General features: G+C 36.2%; 1 protein-coding gene across 1 annotated transcript; it reads left to right on the forward strand.

Annotated features, from left to right (window-relative positions):
- Window positions 1-553: 553 nt before the first annotated feature.
- ZDHHC21 (zinc finger DHHC-type containing 21) lies at window positions 554-18,028 on the forward strand. Its single transcript, XM_015818093.1, has 8 exons — window positions 554-574; window positions 1,972-2,173; window positions 2,423-2,521; window positions 4,988-5,099; window positions 6,867-7,005; window positions 7,717-7,833; window positions 16,181-16,224; window positions 16,697-18,028. Exons 2-8 carry the CDS (start codon window positions 2,020-2,022, stop codon window positions 16,827-16,829), a joined length of 798 nt encoding a protein of 265 aa, XP_015673579.1. The 5' UTR covers window positions 554-574; window positions 1,972-2,019; the 3' UTR covers window positions 16,830-18,028.
- Window positions 18,029-23,448: the final 5,420 nt, after the last annotated feature.

Raw genomic sequence — 23,448 nt, forward strand, 5'->3', positions numbered from 1 at the left:
AAAATACTTCAATTCAAATAAGAAATTATAACCATTCCTACATTATTTTGTTCCGATTACATTGACAGATTAGGTGGAAATCAAGATAGTTACTCTCCTACAGAATGTTGCATTAGCTAAATTCTCTGCAAGTCATTTCTATAATACCCAGAATTCCCAGCCAACAAAGTTAATATTTTTCTGGTTGAGAGTTATGGGAGATGTCATTTCAGCACATCCAGAACTCTAGAGTAGTTTTATTATAGAATGATTGGAATTACAACTGCACAGTAATTGTAATCGGTTATTTTCTGTTACCGATGAAAAATGGAAGAGTTTAGAGGAATAAAAACAACATTTTGAAGGACTCTATCTCAAGGCTTTGAATACTTTTCAGCTGTTATTCACCATGTACATCAGACCATTGAGTAAAATTATTAAAGATTAATTATTAATTTTCTTTCAAAATTGTTTCTTTTTTACATGTCACTTAGATGAGTCTGTAAAAGTGCTGAATCAGTACCTGGAACCAGTAATGGGCTGGATGAGAGCCAGGAGATTAAAGTTTAATTTCGACACATTGAAGATTCTGTAGGTATGTGGCTTCTCTATTCAGAGAATTGAAATTTAACCTATTCTTTGTTGGGATCCATTTCATAGTTTTCAGGAAGGCACACTGTTCTAGTTTTGACCAATATTGTCTTATGACATCATGTCATGTACCTCTTAGGATAGTGGACCAATTACATTCTCTTTTGGCTGGAAATGGGTTGACTGTGGTTATCCACAGCTTCAAAATAAACAGGACATGTCTTATGCGATATACAAAGCATGTGAAGCTCTCTTTGAAGATTTTGAAATTACACTTTATAGCTGAGCTGTTCCATTGTTTACTAAAATGTTGATTTCTGCACATAATTTAGAGTCTTTGAGTGGTTTTGAATTTGTTAATTTGAAAGACCGTACATTGAAGTAACAGACGGAATCTTATCACAGAGAAATCCAATGGAATTAAGGAGAAATTTCCTGTCAGAGAGAACGATCAGAGAAATGACTTGCCTCCACAAGTTGTAGATGCTCCATCATGGAAGTTTTTAAGAAGAGACTGGACAGCCATTTGTTTGGAATGGTATAGGGTCTCCTGCTTGAGCAGGGAGTTGCTCAAGGTCCCTTCCAACTGTTCTGTAATTCTGAAGACATATTGGAGGAAGCCACACCATTAATGGCAGGACTGGGGATTTTAAAGACTTGGTCTTCTTGACAGAAATGCCCCATCTTTAAAATTGTTGTCTGAGGAAGGTTTGTCTGCATCTACCCTGTTGTCTTTCTGGGAACAAGACATAATTCTTCCCTACTTCTGCCTGCTGCTTTTTTAATTATTTAATTATATTGTTTTCATTTTTGTGGAAGCAAATCTGGATTGAAAGGTTGTATAGATTTCCCTAAATATAAAAAGAAAAATCAAAGAAGTATAAAGTTAGGGTAAATTAGAAGTGGAGACTTGAAAATCATTTAAATAAAGAATTAAGAATTACAGTTTGGTCTGGGCCTGTGATTACAGATAGTCCTTGACTTACAACTGGTTGCTTAACAACTGTTTGAATTTATGACAGATATGGAAAAAAAAGTTACAACCTATACTCAAATATATGACTGCTATACCACATGATTGCATTTCAGATGCTTGGCTTGCATTTATGACTGGTTGCAACATCCCACAGAACATGTGATCAGCAAAAAATGTCAAAAAATGCCCATTGGATAAGCTGGAATTGGACTTAAGACCACATGATTTGCTTAATGATAGTGGTGACTTGCTTTACAACCAGTCTCAGTTGTGATCGTAAGTCGAGGACTACCTGTATTTCAGTCCAGCATAACTCCAGATTGGAGGCACTTCAAAAAATTCATAAATTTGCAGATATTATGATTAGGTGTTTTGATTATTCACATTGCTAATCTAATTCTAATTGCAATTCTTTTCTCCTTTAGGCTGATTTTCCCCTTCCAGTGTGGGACAAACTCATCAGATTATGTACAATGGGACTACGAATTCATTTTGTTGTTGACCCTCAGGGCTGGTTCTGTATGGGCCTATTAATCTTTGTCTGGTTTTACAATAGTCTCTTCATTCCAAAAGTTATCCTTTTTCCTCATTATGAAGAAGGACATATATCTGCAGCTGCTATACTATGTAAGTCAAGTTTGTCATTTTCTTCATTCTATCCAATTCTTACATAGAAATAGAATAGGCATCTAGATACTTTCCGTGCGATTCTGCTTGATGGTTTGGTATTGCTTCTTCTTTAATATTTGTCTTTTATATGACAAGCATGAGGTAGAGTGCCTTTGAACTTTCAAAAATGTATATACAATTCTTCTCTGTAAATTCCATAATACTGTTAATTAAAGTTTTCTGAATGGAAATGTATCTGTTTTTCAGGCTACTGTCTATTTTCATTGTTCTGTATTGTCATATTGTTAAGAGCTTCAGTAGCAGATCCAGGGAGATTACCTGAAAACCCAAAGATACCAATTACAGGTAAAGCTTATATCAACATGACTGAAGTTGTATGCTTTAAATTAAGTCACATGCCCAAAATCATGATCCATGTTTTGATCTGTTTCATGGTTGGAAACTGTCTTGGCTGCCTAAAGTCTATAAGGAATTGATACCATTGATCCTCTGAATCTCTCAGCATCTTTTCATATCCTCAGTCATTTTATGCATTTTGACTTATATGCAGGTAGCCCTTGACTTACAACCATTCCTTTAGTGACTGTTCAAAGTTACAACAGCACTGAAAAAAAGATGGCTGGTTTTGACATGACTGTTGCAGCATCCCCATCATCACATGATCAAAATTTGGGCACTTGGAAACTGCATGTATTTATATTAGGTGCCCTGTCCTGGGATCACGTGATCACTATTTGTAACCTTCCCAGCGGGCTTCGGACAAGCAAAATCATTGGGGGAAGCCAGATTTGCTTAATGATGGCACAATTCACTTAATGGGTACAGTGATTTGCTCAACAACTCTGGCAAAAAAAAGATTGTAAACTGGGACAAAGCTCACTTTAAAAACTGCTTTGCTTAGCAACAGAAATTTGGGGTTCAATTGTGGTCATACGTCAAGGACTACTATACACACCATCCAGTGAATTACTGGCTGAAAGAGAAAGAGCTGAGTGAAGAGCTTGATGGGATTCTAGAAAAGACCTTGAAAGGATATTGCTGAAATTGGAGCTTGCAAATGAGGCTGGGGATAGTGGGGTGGGCAGGGCAGTTGCCTGCCGGCCAAAAATTCCCCAGCCCTGATTCCTATTTAGGGGATTGTCAGAAGATTTGGAGTGCAATGCAACTGTAATGTTTATCAATAATTTCTTTTGTTTATCTGTCTCCTGTTTTTTCTGTCAATGTTGATATTCAAGGAAGTAAGATAACCTTATGAACTAGTTCTAAAAATGAGGTTTTTTAAAAAATCAGAACATCCTAATAGTCTCAAATTAGCCTAGAGAACAGCCATCTAAAGGGACAATGTTCTCCTGTCACGCAAGAGCCATCTTCCAACTACAAAGAGAAGAAGGCGTCTTTAAAACGTAATCGTCGATGCTATATTATAAAGTTGACTAGATGTCCCAGCACATGGGAATGAGAAAACTAACCATTCCTCCTTGCCTTTCTCCATGCAGTGGAAGTTTCATTGCTGGATGATTGGGAAGTGGGGGGGAAAAATGAGGAAAAGATGGTTAATTCTTTCTTCTATTGGCAACAGTGGACACTCATAACTATGGACAATATATTTGATGAGGGAGGGAGGGAGGGAGGGAGGGGGAGGGAGGGAGAGAGAGAGAGAGAATGAATTAGGACTGAGATCCCTAGAGATATTTGAATCAAGTGTTGAAGCAACATTAAACAGAAGAGGCGGTACATTATAATTAAGATAAGTGTCTAGAGAAATTCCATGTGTTTATTGCATGCAAATGGAAGAACCTTAGATTATATTGTAGATTTTGTTGAATTATATTAATGTAATCTGGGGAAGGTTCCTTTTTTTTGGGGGGGGGAGTGCAAATATACCCAATATTCCAGAAGCAAAGATATCTCTTTGCTTCTTTAGCATTATACACACTTGTATGGTCAGATGCATTTATTCCCTGCTTTTAAATTACATTGTGGAACTCGCCTTCTGTTAATGGTAGCTCTCTTATTAAAGAGTAACACCTTTGTGACATTGGCTTTATGAGAACAGACTGAAAATCAGTTTCCCATCTGGCATTATTGCTAGTTTAATGATCTTGAATATTATATTTCCAAACTGCCAATGTGCAAGTATGTCATTTTTCACCAAGTTGAGAAATATGGCAACTCACAGAAAACTTAAAATCAATCTGTATAAATAAAATTTAAAAAATGGATTATTCACGAAAAATGTAATTTTATGGAAGTACTAGGTATAACATACATATAAGAAATATTTAGCTGTGTCAGTGTTATTTTGTTTAAGTTTCTGTTTCAAAAATAGCTTTAACATTATTGTAGTGTGCTCAGATATAAAAATAAAACCACGCTGTTTTCTTCATAAAGCAAATATGAGTATCATAGCTTGCATCTAAAGGTTTTTTTGTGCGGAATTAAATGCATCCTTAAAAATAAAATTAATTTTAAAATATCTGCACAGATAAATATTGGGAGCAGTTAGACGTACCTAAATATATTTGAATTTGAATGGGCTATGTACAAGTTCTAAAGATTTAATTTAAATTCTGAGGTTTACTTGGATATTATTTTCAGTGTACTTTTATTATGACCCGTGATTCCAGTTTCACTCTCTAGATGGGAAAATCCAATGGTTTTGATTTATTGCAGTAAGGGACATTTTTATATGCTTTCTTCTAAAATCCTGAACATTAGTCCCCACAAGTCTGTGGTTGCTCTTGAAGAGAAACAAGAACTTAGCAACAATTCTGTATTTCTATTAATGTTATCTTTGTGTCTCTCTTTTAGAAAAAGACTCCTGGGAATTATGTAACAAGTGTAACATGATGAGACCAAAGCGTTCCCACCACTGCAGTCGATGTGGGCACTGTGTTAGGAGAATGGATCATCACTGTCCATGGTAAGATGACTTGTCAAGTATGTCATCTAATGTCATCTTTTTTTAATCTAATTTAATTACAGTGACACTGCAAGCTTTTCTAATAATTATAGACTTCTTAATTCTGTAGCATTATGATGTTTCAGGAACCAAAACAATATTAAAGTGAGCGCTTAGTGACAGTTCAACGTTACAACGCAACTAAAAAAAAGTGACTTATGACCATTTTTCACACTCATGACCTTTGCAGCATCCCCATGGTCACGTGATTTATATTTGGATGCTTGACAATCGTGTTTATGACGATTGCAGTGTCCCGGGGGGGTCATGTGATCACCTTTTGCGACCTTCTGACAAGCAAAGTCCATGGGGAAGCCAGATTCACTTAACAACCAAGTTACTAATTTAACAACTGCCGTGGTTCACGTAACGTCTGCGGCAGGAAAAGTCATAAAATGGGGCAAAAATCACTTCACAAATTTCTCACTTAGCAACATAAATGTTGGGCTCAATTGGGGTCATAAATTGAGGACTCCCTGTACTAATTTTGTTTTTAAAAATATGAAATATTGATGTAGCACTGTAAAACCAAGGAACATTCCTATTATATTTCAAAAATAGTTCAGAAGCAAAAGAGTTCTTAACCTTACAAATGCAACATTGGGACTTCTGAGAAAGAAATGGTGAACTGACTGAAGTTAGGACAGTCTGAAAAAGGTGATTTACAATCAGTCCTGGCACTTAGGATTGTCCCAGCATCCATGTGGTCATGGGTTCAGAATTTGGGTGCTTGGCAACTGGCATGTATTTACAATGATTGCAGCATCCTGAGATCATGTGATCAACATTTCCGATCTTCTCTTCCAGCAGGCAAAAACCCAGTTGGGGAAGCTGTGATTTGCTTAATCCTGCCGCAGATTACCCCCCATCGACCTGTACGCTCCCACAGAGTGGGTCTCCTCAGGGTGCCGTCAGCCAGACAGTGCTGGCTGGCGACCCCAAGGGGGAGGGCCTTCTCTGTGGGAGCTCCCACCCTCTGGAATGAACTGCCCCCAGAGATCAGGGTGATCCCTGATCTCCCTTCCTTCCGCCGTGCCCTTAAGACATGGTTATTCCAGCTTGCGGGACTGGCCTAGGGGAAACTTTTAGAGGGGGTTTTAATCATAATTTTAATTCGACCAAATTACTAATATTTCCTTTTTAAGTAATTTTTAAACTTGTAGTGTGTTAGTTTTGTATTTTTATCCAGTTGTTAGCCGCCCTGAGTCCGCAAGGAGAAGGGCGGGATATAAATTTAATAATATAATAATAATAATAATAATAATAATAATAATAATAATAATAATAAAAGGTCTTGGCAAAAAAGATTGGAAAGTGAGGCACGACTTACTTAACAACCGCATTGCTTAGCACTAGAGTAGTTCCAATTGTGGTTGTAAGTCAAGGAGTACTGGCAGATGCTATATAATCATTTTCTGACCTTATTACAAGAAAGATATTCATTCAAGAGCAAAAAGATGCAACTCTGTGAAGATTCCCTGTGTAGTAAACTATTTTATCTTTGTGAAAGATTATAGCTGGTAGAACTAGACCAGTACAAATGATAAAGGCAAAGAGGAAAAATGCAAAGGAAAGTAATGGTAAATGTTTTTCTGTTGCCCCAGTTCTTTCGGTCACTATGGGAAACACGCTTCTCTCCTTAGAGGCCGCCAGCTTGACTCAACAGCTTTAGTGCTGAATGTTACAAACTGTTGACATTCCTATCTCTGTTTACACTGTTTTCTGCAGGATTAACAATTGTGTAGGTGAAGATAATCATTGGCTGTTTTTGCAGTTGTGCTTCTACACAGAACTCCTGAGTTCTTACACACTGCTACTTGATTTCTGCCACTATTACTACTTTGAACCACTAAGAAAAGTTAATGCGGTAAGAGAATCTTCTGCTTGTCAGAGTAGGATAAAAATTGTGTCATTTATGACAAGCCTCAGCAAGATCCAGCCTGTAAAAACATTTAATGTGTTTAACGTATAAATATTAAAAATGAACTTCAATATGCCCACATTACATTCAAAAGCTTGAATACTATAAAAGCTTTTCTTACTTATGAACTAAGAAATATTAGCTTAGTAGGATTGACTATAATTTGCACATTCTGCTGGAATGACTGCAGCAAAGAAGCATTTGGTAAAGGAGTAAAATAATATACATTTCATTTGAAAGTCTGCAGATACTGCAGCTGTTTGTCCAGTAGGAGCAGTATTATCGCAAGATCTCTCTGGAAAGTAATTGTGTACAACACACAGATAGATCCCTTGGTAACTGTCGGAAGTCATTGCAAATGTCAAAATTTCATAAGCTTTCATAGGGAAACAAGAGTTGTTGCAAGACTTAGTTTTTGCTATTATTTTTGCTCAATTTGTATTTTTAAAGTGTATCAGTAGGAGAGCTTCAGGGTATGCATTGCTGTCTCCTGTAGTAAACAATCTGCAGTGGTAAAAAAAATGAGCAGCAAAAAAAAAAGTGAGGGAACAATCCACAATTGCCCAAAGAACCTGCAATTTTGAATTTTGGAGGTATCCCTTTGTGTTTCCTCCTTATCAGAATAACAAGATTAAACTGTTATGTTTTCTTTTACAGGATGTCTTTGTGTTTAGACATGAGCTTGCCCTAATAAGAATATCAACATTCATGGGTTTAATTATGTTAGTTGGAATGACTGGACTCTTTTATATTCAGCTAACTGGTGTATTTAATGTAAGTGTTTAATTCCTTTGAAATATTTTAATGCGTATATTTATGCAGTGCTGAAAGTATATAATCTGTTGTTGTTCTTTAGCTGTTCAGTTGTTTTCAAAACTTTGTAACCCAAAGCTTATCAATTTGACAGATTTGTCTGTCAATAGCACCTTCTTTTGAGTTCTTGTAAGCTCCTACTTGTGTTGTTATTACGCAACAGTATTATCTAAAACATCTTGTTCTGGCCTTTAACTTTTCTAAGCAACAGGGTCTTCTCTAATAACTCTTGCCTACAATAAGTACTATAATCTTTAAGTTTTTGCTTCATTGTAAATGCTTCCTGGAAACAGTTTAGTTGAATTTCATTTTGTTAGATAGCGCCCAATGTTCAAGTCTGTCAAGATCCTTCTGTATTAAGCCTATCTTCTGGAGTGTTGGCTATTCCTGCCAGCTTGGTGTCTGCAAATTTGATGAGTTCCCCATCTATCCCCTCGCCCAAATCAACAAATGATTATAAAAATAAAAACAATTGCTGAAACTAGTTGGATGGCCATATCTCTGAGCTCATACTGCATAATTGGGTGGTAGTATTAAAAATCTCCTTCACTTGCAACTATCATACATCTCTTGATACAGGCACCAAAAGAAGAACTCAGGGATGTATGTAGTAAATACACGTTTGAAGATTTCATCTGTTAGTACCTTGGGCCCAAATTAGGTTGGTGTTAAAGGGTCAAAACAGAGTTGGAAACCAAATTATTGTTGGCAATAATATGTTCATAGTGCTGAGTTCCAGTTACCAATCTCAGAACTTTATTATCGTTTGATGTTTCTGGACCATTTTCAGAGGCAGCCCTGCATTAATAGTAATTCAAATGTGAGTTTCCCAGAGGATGTATTATTGAAGCAGGATGATCCCCATCTAATTAAGATTGTGGCTGGCATAGAAGCTTATGCTAGAAGAAGCTATCCTAATCTATAGGGGCATTTGTGCTCCTAATGATAATTATGGATCATGAGCACTTTTAAATTAAGAGCCCAGGCTTTGAGGAAGACATTTTTCCTTGCAGGACAGGATGGACCATCTCAGTTCAAAATTAACTACCTAGTAATACTGTGTTGTCATAATTTAGTTTCAATTTATTAACATTTATGTAGTCTATTATATGTGACAAAAAAATCAGTGTAGCTCATCCAGTGCGTTTTAGGAGTTTGATGCAAAGGATAAATAGTTGGCTATGCTGAAGGCATAATCTTAAATCCCTAGATCAGAAGATATCAAATTTGGTGGCCATTAACTTGTGCGCACCCTCCAGCCAAATAAAACTTTTTCACTATGCTCTGATATGGTTCCCTCTCTCTTTTTCCAGTCAGAATCGGAGTGTGATTTGGCAGTATTCCTGCTATCTTTCTCAAGCCAGACTAGTGTACCCAAAACTGGACTGTCTCTAGAAGTACTGTAGTGTCTGGGATTCTGGCCTAACCCTAGTCCTAACACTTTTATACTTCCGGCAGCTGTTCCTGAAATATCCCCAACCTATTTTTCATTGCCACCCAAGTGAGTTAATGAGGATTAAAGCTATCTTGTCTAGTCTAACATTCTTTCCCATCCTAGGGTAGTGTGGCTGATTTGGTTTTCTTTTGGGGAGGCCACCATCACACTACAGTAGATTATGGCCCTGAGGCTGAGCTCCAGGTAACCTAAGCACTGCACCTTTTTCTTTTTTCTTTTGGTTAATCTGTGCCCATTGAGATCCCCCTGCCAAGTTTTAAGTGAAATGATTGGGGAAGCACTGATTGTGTTGAAAATTTAGTTGAGTAAAGTAATTTAACTCAAAGATTGTATAATAATACAACTAAAAGATCAATTAGCAGATTAACTATTGGGGTAATCAGACTAGTGCCAATACCAGTGTTTTAGTTCATATACACACTATTTCCTTATTGATCTTTTATCTTGTGTTTCCTTGAACTTTTAATTACTATGTCATATCTGTTGAAGTTCCTTAATCTCTGTAACCATTTTTAGTCCTAATAAAGAAGTATTTGTGCAAGATTTTTGACCTGTGATAACTCCAAATCTATGAAGTTCTATTTAAAATGGAACTTGTTTCCTAATAGAGAGAATTATAATTGGCTATCTAAGGATTACCTAGTTCAGCAGGAGTTGTTGAAAAAAGTAGAAGAATCTACAGTATGTAATCTGAATTTCATGTTTTGGTCCTTTCCAAAGAAATCTTGTTTGGAAACTGGCCAGAACCAGTCGATGGAAGATGAAAGTATCTACAGCACTCATGATTGTTATGACTGGGCAATATTTCAAATTCAAGGGGGCATAGGTCTTTGGAATAGACTATGCAAAGACATTCAGGCATCATCTCCTTAAATGAACTTGGTCCTTCCCAGGACCATACAGCTGCCCTTTGCAAGTGCAAAGGTTTCTGAGAAAAGACATTTCAGTTGAAGGTGCTGCTAACAGGTGCTTCATATGCACACAGAAGCCCTAGAGCAGGGGTGTCAAACTGCTGGCCCGTGGGCCGGTTTCATCATACCGGAGCCACACCCACCCCATTGCTGGCAATGGTGAAAAAGCTCCGATACGTCGCACGACGTCATGTGACGTCGCGAGTTTGACATGCCTGCCCTAGAGGATAAAGGAAGTTTAGCAAAGAGAAGAAATCCTGATCTTGTTATGGGGACATTTTGCTGTTTTTCTAGATCTACTTTTAAGAAAGGGAGTTTGGCCTATCTGATCCATCCCTCTCACTGATAAGGTGATTCTGGGCAGATAACAAGCAGTAAAAAGATAACTATAGAAACAATTACAATTACGCTATATAAAAATTAGAACGAAGGAGACGAATGGCATGGGATTCCAGCGGTGAATGCCCCCCTTGGAGCCCCAAGCCAGTCAGCAAAACCAAGTTTTGATACTCATCCAGAAAGCCAGAAGGGTAGCAGCAGTTCTCGTTTCTGGTGGTAGAATGTTCTGCAGGTCTGGGGTCACAGAGGAAAATGCTCTTCTTCACCCCACTAGCTGGAATTCCTTGGCCGACAAAGTCTGCAGCTGAAGTAGCCTTATGGCTAAATATCACCTACCATTAGCCTGCATCCAAAGTTTAAAAATGCTGTATTCCTGATTCCTTTAAGTGTATTAGAAAGAAAATTAAGTCTTTAACATTTTAAAGCATTAACTAAAAAAGGCCCCCCTTCCTTCTTTGCCTCCATAACTTTTGCTAAAAATATTTTACACTATTTGCCAGTGAGAAGATATGTATATTTTAATGGAAAAAATAACGTGCTTCATTGCTACATGAAAGGAGGCTTTTTTTTTTGCTATTTCTGATTTATATTAAAAGACTTGTATGGAAGGGGAAAAAAACATGTTGTATTTGAAAGGAATCAGCCTTTCTTTGATAATCAGATCTGTTAAACACAGATCTGTACTTATAGGAAACTCTTCTCACCTTGTTTATAAAACAGTAATCATTTTCTCACTAAGACACTACTTGTGATCCCTAGTTGTGATCTGAACTTGGTTCCGGCAGTATATACATGTATAGTACATGTATATTTCCTATGATTGGGGTTGGTATTGTTAACCTCCTGTGACCTGTATTGTATGTATGCAGTGTCTTGTTGAAGGAGTGGTGGATTATTTTTCAGTTGTTATAGCAGTGAGAAATTTGAAATGAGCTCATTTGCTTTTACATAAGTTAAACAGCTGTTAGTGCAATGATAATTTCTTGATATACTTATTTCCACAATTCCTGTACAAAGCTTATCAGCATGGTTCTAATCACTTAGCTGCCAAATTAATTCTAATCACTTATCTGCTGAATTTTTTTAAAAATACAAATCAGTATTTTTAGGTTCTGTTGTTGGCTTTCAGAGCTTAAGTTATCCGAAGTCAACAATAATAAATTAATCTGAATTTAATGATAATTTAACATGCTAAACATGTATTTAATGTATTGTGCAACCAATTTGTATGGTTTATACAATATACTTTTTTAGTTAAAATGAATAAAATATTTAGTATTTTTCCTTTCCTTTTTATTTTCTGACAATTTTGGAGGCAGAAACATTTTGGGTCGATTTATTTTTTTGACTAAATTTTACATTAGATTTTTATTTGGTAAGCCACTTATCTGGAGTGTTTTGTATAAATGAAAAATCCAGGTTATCAGTAACTGCTGAAAATAACAGGATAATCGCTTAAGCAGTGATTCTCTGATGTCATTGTGGGAGGTTAGTAAAAGAGGATTACCATGACCCAGATAAAATAATTAGAAATTACTTGGACACTTACAAATGAATGATTTACTGTTCTAATCTCATTTCCAAAGTTAGAAAAGATCTGTCTCTCAGTATAATACTGCCAGATGTTTTTAGTTGAAATGCATCCTTTGAAGAGACTAATCTGAAGCCTAATTTTAAGGATTATCTTTGATTATTTTTATTTAAAATCTTAAACAGGATCTGTTTTTATTTTCCATATGTTATTGCAAATGATTAACAGAGTTAACAGATTTTTTTAAAAAAAGAATGATAGTCTGGAGCGCATTGTATTTCAGATGTAGATCATGATGTCTAGTTTGGTATTGTTTTGGGGTGCCTTTGAATTAGTCTTTTTGAATTCTTGAATGGCTCAACCAAAGCAAATTGATTTCTTTACACATTTTTATTAAAATAATGGTCAGTTGGACAAGTGTTCTATCCAATGTTATACTTTCAATATAGAAGGGTAGATCTGCATATGGGACATTTGCAGGTGCTGCTGTAATTAGTGAATCCAATCTCCCTGTTATCCTTGGAAAAAGGAAAAGAATATTGTATTGTCTGACACCAGCCATTTTACAGCTGAATTTCGACAAGGCAAACTTGAAGTATGGGCTGAGGAGGGGGTTGCATTTGCAGCCCACAGGTGGCCGATCTGTGAATGGTTTCAATTATATGTCATTTGTACTGTGATTACACTCTGGCTATAATTTTTCAGATATCCTAAAAATAAATACAATTTGTACTCTGAGGCTATCAGCAAACCTCATTTATGCTCTATTAATCCTCTAAGAATAAAGGAGGGCCTAATAGAGGAAGCTTCTGAGAGACAAATTAAATAGGCCTCCAGGAAACTATTTTGTCACTGAATGGCAGCAACATGATTTCCTGCTCTTTAGGGAGAGAAGGATTAAACAGGGCCTAAAATAGATTTGGGAGCTGCCCTAGAAGTCTTCCATTTTCATTTCCTCTCTTAAACTCAACCCCTGTAAACCCAAATTGGGCTGAATAAGTGAGCTTTCCAGCTGATAAGGAGCAAATGGTAGTCTAGAGCAGAGATCCCCAACCTTTTGGGCACCAAGGACCGATTCCGTGGAGAGAGGTTTTTCTGCGGACCGGAGGGTACGTGGTTTTGTGTGCTGTCTGCATCTCACAGATGGGGCTTTGCTTGTTTGTGCGGACCGGTTGCTGGCATGCCGCGGCCAGGTACTGGTCCACAGATCGGGGGCTGGGGACCCCGGTCTAGAGGCCAATAAAATATTCCCCAACCTGTACCAGTAGCTATACGGTTTTCTCATATTGGAAAATTTAGTCTGTCCTTGCACCTGAATTGGTTGGTTGATTACTTTTACCTGCTGCAATTGAGAGACCCATCAGGTGACAGTCATGCCATTAAAAAGCCAAAAGTAAGCAATCAGAAAAAGCCGTTAAGTATAGAATAGCCATCGTAGAAATGAGAAAAGGCAAAGGGGGTCATTTAAGAATGAAGGGCCTCTTAATTCTATTTCATCTTATTTTCTGAAACCTAATAAAGTAGGAACTGAATGGATGTCAAGGGGCAAAGAATCCCCTAATATTGGTCCTGCAACAGAAAAATATTGTTGGGACTCCAACCACCTTCCCTACAGCTTCTCCTGCACATGAGATGGGTTAAAATTGATCAGGGAAGCTGGTTCTAGACTGATTTGTCTGCCTGTGTTATAAATTTGAAACGGTTGGTAAAATTTTCAGATGTCTCATTTTTTTTCTGACCTGAAGATACTATGGATTTGTTAGCATTCTTGTTATTTCATATGAGCTACTTTTATGAGTTATTTAAGATGCCCCTGAGCTACGGTGCCTCCAGCTGTGATCTCCTTAGATGTACTGAGCTAAGTAGGGTCATTCCCGGTCAGTGGCTAGATGTACAGCTATGGGAGAAAGCTTAAACACTACAGGAAATGTTGGCAATTCAGAAAGTGAAACATTTCTTCTGAAGTGTTATTGAATCAATCAATGCCCCGAATAAGGCCTGTTGTTGCTTCCTGACGTCAAGTCAGGGTGGCAAATGTATGCATTTGTCTCTTCTTACAAGAATAGTTTTGACATCTAGATCTAGTCTGAAGGCAATTTTACAATAATGCTCTTTTCTTACTGGGTCAATTAATTTTTGTACAATTCTGAAGAATTGTATTCTTTCCTAAAGTTTGTATTTTTTTAATTGATTCACTTGATGCTTTGTTCTTCCCATAGGTTATGTCATACATGTTGAAAAAGCCATTCTTTTCTTAAGAATCTAGACATCATAAGTAGAAATTTTCATTTTTTTGAGAATTTTTCCTTACCATTCATGATCAGCATTATGGTACATATTCATTCCAGAATTCTCACAATCCAGTGAAGGATGTAAACTGAAGAGGTAGTAAAAAAAAACATTTGGTGTTTGTGAGATGTTCTTTGGGTGAATTTGGATGTTAAATGTTTGATATTGAAAATTTTGACTTCAGGCTAGATGTCTAAGATACAAATATTTGAATATGCCCATGTTTGAATTGTAAGCCCAGTAAATGATGCCTTGTGATTACGTTTCTTTTGATTATGTGGACACAACCAAGCAGTTTACTTGGCAGTTTTAGAGAAGTGCTTTGCCATTGCCTTAATCTGAGGTATGTCTTTTAATTTTCTGGTCTAGATTATAATCATACTGGTTCTCATTCAAATACAAAGTAATCCTATCCTGCTTAGTTTCCAAGTTAAGACACAGACAACCAGATGGCCATGGTTAAAAGACAGGGTTTTTTTTAAAAAAAAATAAATAAGATAATGAAAATTCTTGAAATAAGAAACAGAGAAAACAACCTTGGTTGTTAATGCTGTATTAATATGGTTATAGCACTCTGTATAAAGGAATATTTATACTGAAAGAGAGTCAACAATATCTGCAGTCTGCTTAAATTTTGTTTCTTTAAATAAATACTTTGTTTTTATAAACATGAAAATAAAATAAGAATATCGTTGTAAGTTCATTCATATTCAGCCTTTTCTGGATTTTTTTTTACCTTAGACATTTTTTGTGTTGTTTCTAAATTTATTTTCTCTTTAGCCTTCAGGTTATTTGAATTTATATGATTATTTAAATTAATCAAATAATGTAACTTTCATGACTTTGTATGCTGAATCTTTAGCAAAGCCCACTTCAAAATGAATGTCAGATTTCCCTTCTGCCTGGTAGGATATTTTGAATGTACTCTGACATAACCTTGACTTGAGGAGGTCATCCACAAGCCCAGTTTCATTACCTAAGATACAAAGACAAGTATCTTGTTTCTTTGATGTGGCTGTATTGCTCAGGTTGTGGTTGCCAAACTGCATTCTTTCATATCGGGGAGATTTTTAATTTAATTTAATTGTCCAGTTCAAATAATTAAATGAAGAAAGGATGAGACTAAATGGGTTTGCTCTTATTTCGGTCTGACTTACATTCCCCCCAAAAGGCATACAGTATATGCTATACTATGCAAATTGTTCTTTAAAAAAAAATACGGAATTATTTCTTTATTCAAAGTTTAAATTTAGGATATTTCTAAATTACGGAAAATACCTGAACTAACCCAGTCAAGGACTCACTATTCTCAATATAATATTTGCTAAAATAATGCATGGCACACTATTTTGATAAAGTACAATAAATAAAAGAAATTATTTTGGCCACAGCTCTAAAGATCCTTTATATTCAGACATTTGGAATATTGGATTTCATCATCTGACTGAGTAAGAAACTCACATGAAAACAGATTTGTATTTCTCTTGGGTGGTAAGATTACAGTAAAATTGTAGAAGAAATGTCAGCTTTGTTATCTATATTTGTACTTGTGTCTGTATGTGTGTGGATTACACTGTGTAGAAACAGTGTTACCTTTGTTATCTTTATTTATGTCTGTCTGTGTGTGTAGGCACAGATAGAGAAATAGAGTACCTCACTGTCAATGATACATGAAAAAAAATATATTGTAACATATGTGCTCCTTCTATAGACTTTTGGAAAATAACAGCCTTTGTATGTTTATGATAAGAAATATTTAAGCTATTTTTTTTCTTAAAATAGGACATTACAGGTATAGAAAGACTGGCCAACTGTTGTGAAGAAATGTGAGTATCATTTTGTTTTGTTAAAATCTTTATGGAGCTTGGCAGTAAAATGCACATATGAGAAACACTTACGGCACTAATGAAAGCTTAGCGTACCTTTTTCACAGTGATTCACATGGTGCTTTAATTTAAAAAAAGAAAAGAAAAAAGAAGAAGTTCTATCTGGTTCAGTCAAAACAATGCTTTCAAAGCATGGTCCAGAAAGGGGATTTGTTTTGTTTTGCTCTCTTTTGTTGGCAAACAGTCTGTTGACTATGAGGAACATCTTAGTTCTGCAAGTGCAAATGCAGTTTGTGTTTCTTAAAGTCTCAGCTGCTGCTGCTGCTGAAGGGAAAGGAAAGCTTTGCTTATGGCGGCTCAGATGCAATTCATCAGAGTCAAGTAATGGATCCCCAGCCAACCTGTATTGTTCTAGCTGACTGAAGTGCACCATGGGAGTGCTGTCTTTCACTAATAATGCTGTCGTCTGTAGATCAAGACCTCGAAAGCCATGGCAGCAGACCTTCTCAGAAGTTTTTGGCACTCGCTGGAAGATCCTGTGGTTTATTCCTTTCAGGCGAAGGCGTCCACTGCGTGTTCCCTACCACTTTGCCAATCACGTCTAAACAGATGGAGGGGCAGGCACAGATGGGTTCTCCATGCTGGATGTGTGTTGCAGGTTTTGTGATAATAGAACGATGGCACTCCTAAAGTCAATTAAAATCTACCCACCAATCTTAGACGTCACAACGTGCCCCAGGTCTTTTTTTTTTTTTTTTAATAATGAAGATTTTCATTCTGCCTAGGGATTAAGGCACACTTCTCTGTTTATGTTCAAAGTGTACTTACATTCAGATTAGCATCGCAGAGAAATCACTGCAGGTTCACAATAAAAAACAATGATTGATGTGCAAATGTTACTTTTGTTTTGATAATGCAGTTGATTTTGATAGAAATTCTGTCATCTACACAAATCAACAGGTTTGGAAGTATCTTGACTGGTTTGAATTTCTTTTTTCTTTTTTATCAGTCATACTAGCTGGATTATGTAGAAATGTCTGTTTTCCTATTCATCGGTTTTAATGCCTCCAATGCCTTTTTATTTATGATGCATGATATTAAAATGCAGCTCGTCTCTAGAGAAGACTGGCATTTTAACAGTGTGTTTTTAAAAGGAAGAATCATGTTTGTTTCTATGTCCTCGTGTTTAAAAAAATACGTTGTGTAAAAACAAAACATAAAATCCATTGCTTTTTGAAAGAAAAATAGGTTATAAAATGTGCAATTCTCTCTTCTTTGTACATGCAATAATTAGCCTTAAGTGCTAGCTAGATGTGTCTTAGAAGTATATACTAAGTTTAAAAAAAGCAAAGTTTATGCCATGATCCAGCCAAAGTTAAGCACCTTTTAAATCCTACTTATATTAGTGATACATTTAGTATTTTTTTCATTCTCTCCCAAAAGAACAGGCAAGCTGCTGTGTTGCAATTGGAATAATTGGCAGATCTGTTTTTCTGGGCTTAAGCTGCAGTCCTATACCTATATGTGATTTATTTTGAATAGATATGCATAGGATTCTACTAAGTGCCTAATTTTGGTGCGATTGTGCCTATAAAATTTATCAACATTTACTATATCATATCTACTGAAAACATATACAGTACTGTGTTGTTGTTTCTGTGTACTATGTTTCTTTGTTTTGTACTGTCACCACTAGAAGGATTTAAAATTTAAATTTCATGCGTTCATAGATCGGGTAATATATGTTGGAGATATTTTAACAATAGTATTTATATAGTAAATATAGTTGTTACATTTAGCGTTATCTACTCTCTATTACATTTGCTTGTCAGAAGGTTGCAAAAGGTGATCACATGAACCCGGGACCCTGAAACCGTCATAAATATGAACCAGTTGTCAAGCATCCAAATGTAAATCACATGACCATGGGGATGCTGCAACGGTCCCAAGTGTGAAAAATGGTCATAAGTCGCTTTTTTCAGTGCCATTGTAACTTTGAACTGTCACTAAATGAACTGTTGTAAATCGAGGACTACCTGTATTTGGAGCAGATACATACTGGCTAGTGAGGCAGCCTCAGGAATAGATGCAGTTTCTTTTGAGTTGCTAAGGAGTGTGTCTAGGTATGCTTCAAATCACCTTTTCCCTACAGATCTGGACTGGTGCACAGTTCTGTTCTAGAGCATGGGTCTCCAACCCCCAGTCCGTGGATCGGTACCGGGCCGCGGCATGCCAGCGACTGGTCTGCACAAACAAACAAAGCTCCATAAGCAGGATGCAGGCAGCACACAAAACCACACCTCCACGGAAAAAGCTCCGCGGAAAAAGCTCTCTCCATGTAACCAGTCCCTGGTGCCCCAAAAGTTGGGGACCTCTGTTCTAGAGCATCAATATCAGTTTATGAGTAATAGCACACAGAATAATGACTGATGACAGATGTTAGTTCACTTCATATATAAAAACAGAACAAATTATACTAAACCATTTCTGACAGATGTTTACACTGATTATACATGCATCTGTTAATATAACATTCTGTTCACTTGTTTCAAACAGCTTCCATATCCTCTTTGCTTATGTCTACTTTCCATTCATTCTGATTGGAGATTATCTTTTGTTCTAACACTTTTTCAAAAAAGATAATTAGGTCATCTTTCTGAAATTGGCTAACTTTTATTACTTTCTGAAGATCCATTCTTGACAGTATCAAAAATGGTTTGTTCCACATTCGGAGTCTCTTTTATCATGCCTCTATCCCTCTCAAGCTTTCATCATAAACAATCAAGTCAATCAGGCAACATAAATGGGCATCTATTATCAACTTACAGATCCATACATTTATATGCACAAATAATACCAGTTCATATTTTCTGATATACCGTATATTTTGGCTCATTCATTATTGGAACTACATCTTTATTTTTTTTTAACATATTCTTTAACTCAACAAGTATAAACCTCCTACATTCCCATCTGTTACCTCTTCAGTGTTTCACAGACGTACAACATATTTAGTTTTCTTATGTTTCAGTTGTTAATCCATGCATTTGGGCTTTTATTTCTTTAATGCTCCACATTGTGCTCCTCATCTATTTGTCAAGATTGTCCCCTGATGGGCCTAATAGGTAATAGTCTCTGTTGTCCAACTTTGCTTTGCTTAACTACTCTTTCACCCATCACCTTTTAGTAAGAGAAGGCGTAAACTGTATTACTAGCTGTAATTTACCTATGCCACATGCAGCATTCCCTGCTAATGGAGTGTACAATACCAGTCATGACCAGCTTGACCCAAGTCCAGCCAAAGTATTGTCTATGTATTCTGCGCAAGTTTCAATCTCTAATATAGAGACTTCCTTGGAACCAAGCATCCTGTTGCTTCACCCTGTCAATAGGAGTCATGTATTATATAGTGAGGCATACCGAGGATGTTATTAATTATAATAGCTGTGAAATATGTTTATTAACAAATAATTCACAGAGGGAACGTGAAGTTCATTAATCTGAAACTCATCTCCTCTTATAAATACTGTACGTGTTGGCGGGTATAATTATTTTGATGAAACTATTACAGCCCTCTTGGTTTAGAGTCTAGACAACCAGTTTTGTCAAGAGACTGTGAGTTCGAGTCCTGCCCTAGGCACAAAAGCTGCCTGGGTGACCTTGGGCCAGTCTTTCTCTCTCAGCCCAGCTCATCTCAAAGATGGTTGTTGTTGTGGGGAGAATACAGTAGGACGAGGAAGGAATATTAGTTAGGTGTGTTCACTGCCTTGGAATTATTTATAAAAATAATAAAGATGAGATATAAATAAATAAATACCACTTTATGTTTTACATAAACTCTGGAGCAGCCTTTGGTAAATTTCACCTTGAGAACTTTGGCACATAGTAGGATATTGACTGAACTGAGTTTTAGGAAAATGTAAATAATTTATAGATAGAACCTTTCAGATTCATTCGAGATGACTACATTGTCTCCCAAATGTCTTAAAAGTCACTCAGATATCTGGATCCATTTACAGCTTTTTTAGTTTAATAACTCTTGAATGCATTCTTTTATGAACTGTTTCTGCAGCTCCAATAAAATTTAACTCAGAAAAGCTAGTCTGTGGAGAATGTTCACTGATGATATTTATCTCGAAACTAAAATTGAAAACCGAGTAAGTATTGAAAGCTAAACATATATAAACAGACTATTAGTACTCCCTCATGCATTCCATACTGCATTGTTGTTTAAATGAGGCAAGAAAGGGTTACGAATATGTTCCAAAATCTAAAATTAATGCTATCTAGAATAAAATAAAGCTTTGTCCAATATTGTTTGTACAGTACTTGAGATATCTATCCTTATTTTGTTCTTGAAGTGCCCTCTCTTGGTTGATCTGTGCAATTTCATTACTATTAAGAAAAGTAGGTAGTTGCATGCCTTATCTTTTCATACACACATAATGAGATTTGTAGGAGAAAAACGTCAGTAGATCATGTTGTGTGAGGGATGCAGCAAAATTATATACCACATTCTTTCCATGTAGAAAAAGAGAAGATAATACAATAAGATTCTGTACTCTTAATCTGCCAATTAGCTGCTTGACTGCTCATACTAAAATGGATCATAAAAAATAAATATGTTCCTGTCTCCAAAAAAGCCTACATACTAAGGTGTGTCAGGGAAATAGATTTTTGTGCCTCTTAGGATAAACATCTAATGGTTGAATGGTTACATATATATTGTTTAAAAAGTTCAGTAAAATATTTTCATTGTAAACATTCTACATACTCTTTGAAATATTGACTGTCACATAATGCATGTAATATTGTTGGTTTAAAAAGAGTGTCAAAAATATCTTTTGATATATTGGCTTTTTTTAATATCGATAGTACTGGGGATTTTCATAAACATTAAAATCCAGATTTAGGAAAATGTTTTCCCTGTGTATATAAAAGATAACGTTAGGATAATAAATTGAGAGATTAGTTGGGACTAAATATGTTTTAATATGAGTAGGACAGCTGCTTAATTTTCTTTCTTATTTTAGCATCTGTTATATTTGTTCATAATCTCTTGATTTTGATGCATGAATTTAAACAACAGAGAGATATTGTTCACAAAATGCTAAGTATTATCTGAGCAAATTATACAGTGTTTGGACATGTATTTTGCACCTAAATTATTTATAGATATTTTAGACTGCATTATTTGCTTAGTTATATATTTTAGCATCTTTATTTAGGACCCCATCAAAATAGTTTGGAATAATTAGCAATAGTTTGGTTTCCTAAGGACCTAACTTGTAACTGCAATTCATCTCTTCATAAAAAGTTCTTAACCAGTGTTCTTATAAGATAATCATATAGCTATCAATACCTATAGTAAAGTATGTTAGAATCTCCATTGTTCAGAACTATTGTTAAAAATTATAGTTTTAATTCACTGTTGCCCTTTCAAAAGATGGCTTATAATTCTGCCTCTTGTGTGCTAAGTGGAGTATATTACCAAGATGTCAGTGAATAATCCACAAATAAAAAGAATGCTTAGAGGCTTTTTAATAACAACCGAATAATTATGAAGGCAAATTGGTAGGCTGATGGCAAAGTTCCCAGTGATCAGAGTGATATGGTTGGGTTTTATTGACTGATGGAGGTTTTAAGAACTAGCATACCGTTCTCCTCCTCCACTCCCAGGTATATGGCTTACAATGTTCAGTCAACTATGGGGGTCAAAAGCATTCCAATCCTTAATGGGACCCACAGCCCATCTCGGCTGAACCTTCTGAACCATTCTGGCAGCCATCTGTGCAGCACAGGTGACTTGGCTCAGTTAGTCTACCGCCACTTCTGCCTGAATTGCAGTGTGCGTTGGGTGTATGTGTAGCCTCCGTACTGTGCCGTCTGCAAAGCTTCTTGGGATAAGAAGTTCCATTGTAATCCATCCATTGAATTTTTTTTCTGAGATTCCAATGACAAAAAGCATTTGTTGAGCTATAATACTATTAATGTAAAATATAGGAAAAAAATGGTTGTGAGTGAAATGTGCAAGACGTTTGGACTTAAAATTCACGCTGATAACAGCTGTCGTTTTTCCTAAATCATGGGACATATTTGTAAATAATAGAATCCTATTCTAACTTTGAAGGTTTAATGCTCTGTGCCAAGTGTAATTCTTATAAATAAAAGTCACTTGTTTATAGACATATTCCCATATTTGTTCCTGCCATTCAATGGGCATCTTACCGTTAAAACTGAGAATTTTGCAAATTGACTTTGACCCCCCAAAATTAACCATTTATTTTTATCAACTAGGGAGCTTTGTATTAGGGTAACTTTTAACAACAGGATTTTCGTTTTGTATCACCAGTGTTTCCAGTGCAATTCTTGCATTTCTGGTTCAGTTCAGGAATACGTTTAAAACTTCTGAGCCAACTCAAGACTTGATGCTGTGGCTATCAAAAGTCAGCTTAGCTGTACTCTATTTTCCAGGGCATACCTCTGCATAACGACTAGTATAACTTTACAAAGTTTCTATAGCAGGGATCCTCAAACCTGGCCACTTGAAGACTTGTGGAAATGGCTAGCTGGGGAATTCTGGGAGTTGAAGTCCACAAGTCTTCAAGTGGCCAAGTTTGAGCACTCCTGCTCTATAAGTTACCATCAGTTCAGTGATGAGATTTGAATTCTGTTAGCATACAACCTTTCCTTAATAATGTCTTCAATCTGGTTTGGGCTGTTCAAAAGCCAAGTTATCTATTTTATGGGGATCTACTATTGACCACCTAATGATGACATGTTTATTAAACATGCAATTCAATGCTGCCTACTGTACCATCAGAAGACCTTTATGCTTAGGTTGCTACCCCTTTTAAACAGCTTCCGTCCAGGAACTCTGGAGCAGACTTTTTCAAATTGTATTCCATGGAAACTTAATGAATTCCATGAGAGACTAAAAAAAACCCACACTTGTACAAGACCAATTTTCTATCACTAGAGATTTGCCTAAGCCTATCAGAGGCACCTTTTTTTGGGGAGGGGTAATGATATCGGGAGTGAAAAGGTGATGTAATTATGCACCCATTTCCCGCAATAATTAGAAGTGGAAAATAGGAGTTGTGAACAGGATGCTTTATTTGCATTGTACTTCTGACATTGGCCTTAGTTAGTTGTTGATCCCTTGTAACAGTAAAGCAAGAATAGTGTCCTTCAGCCTGATAAAGTAAAATTTATAGGGGTGTC

Source organism: Protobothrops mucrosquamatus, unplaced genomic scaffold (genome assembly GCF_001527695.2).
Source record: "Protobothrops mucrosquamatus isolate PMUCROS unplaced genomic scaffold, P.Mucros_1.0 scaffold680, whole genome shotgun sequence".
Taxonomy (NCBI): Eukaryota; Metazoa; Chordata; class Lepidosauria; order Squamata; family Viperidae; genus Protobothrops; species Protobothrops mucrosquamatus.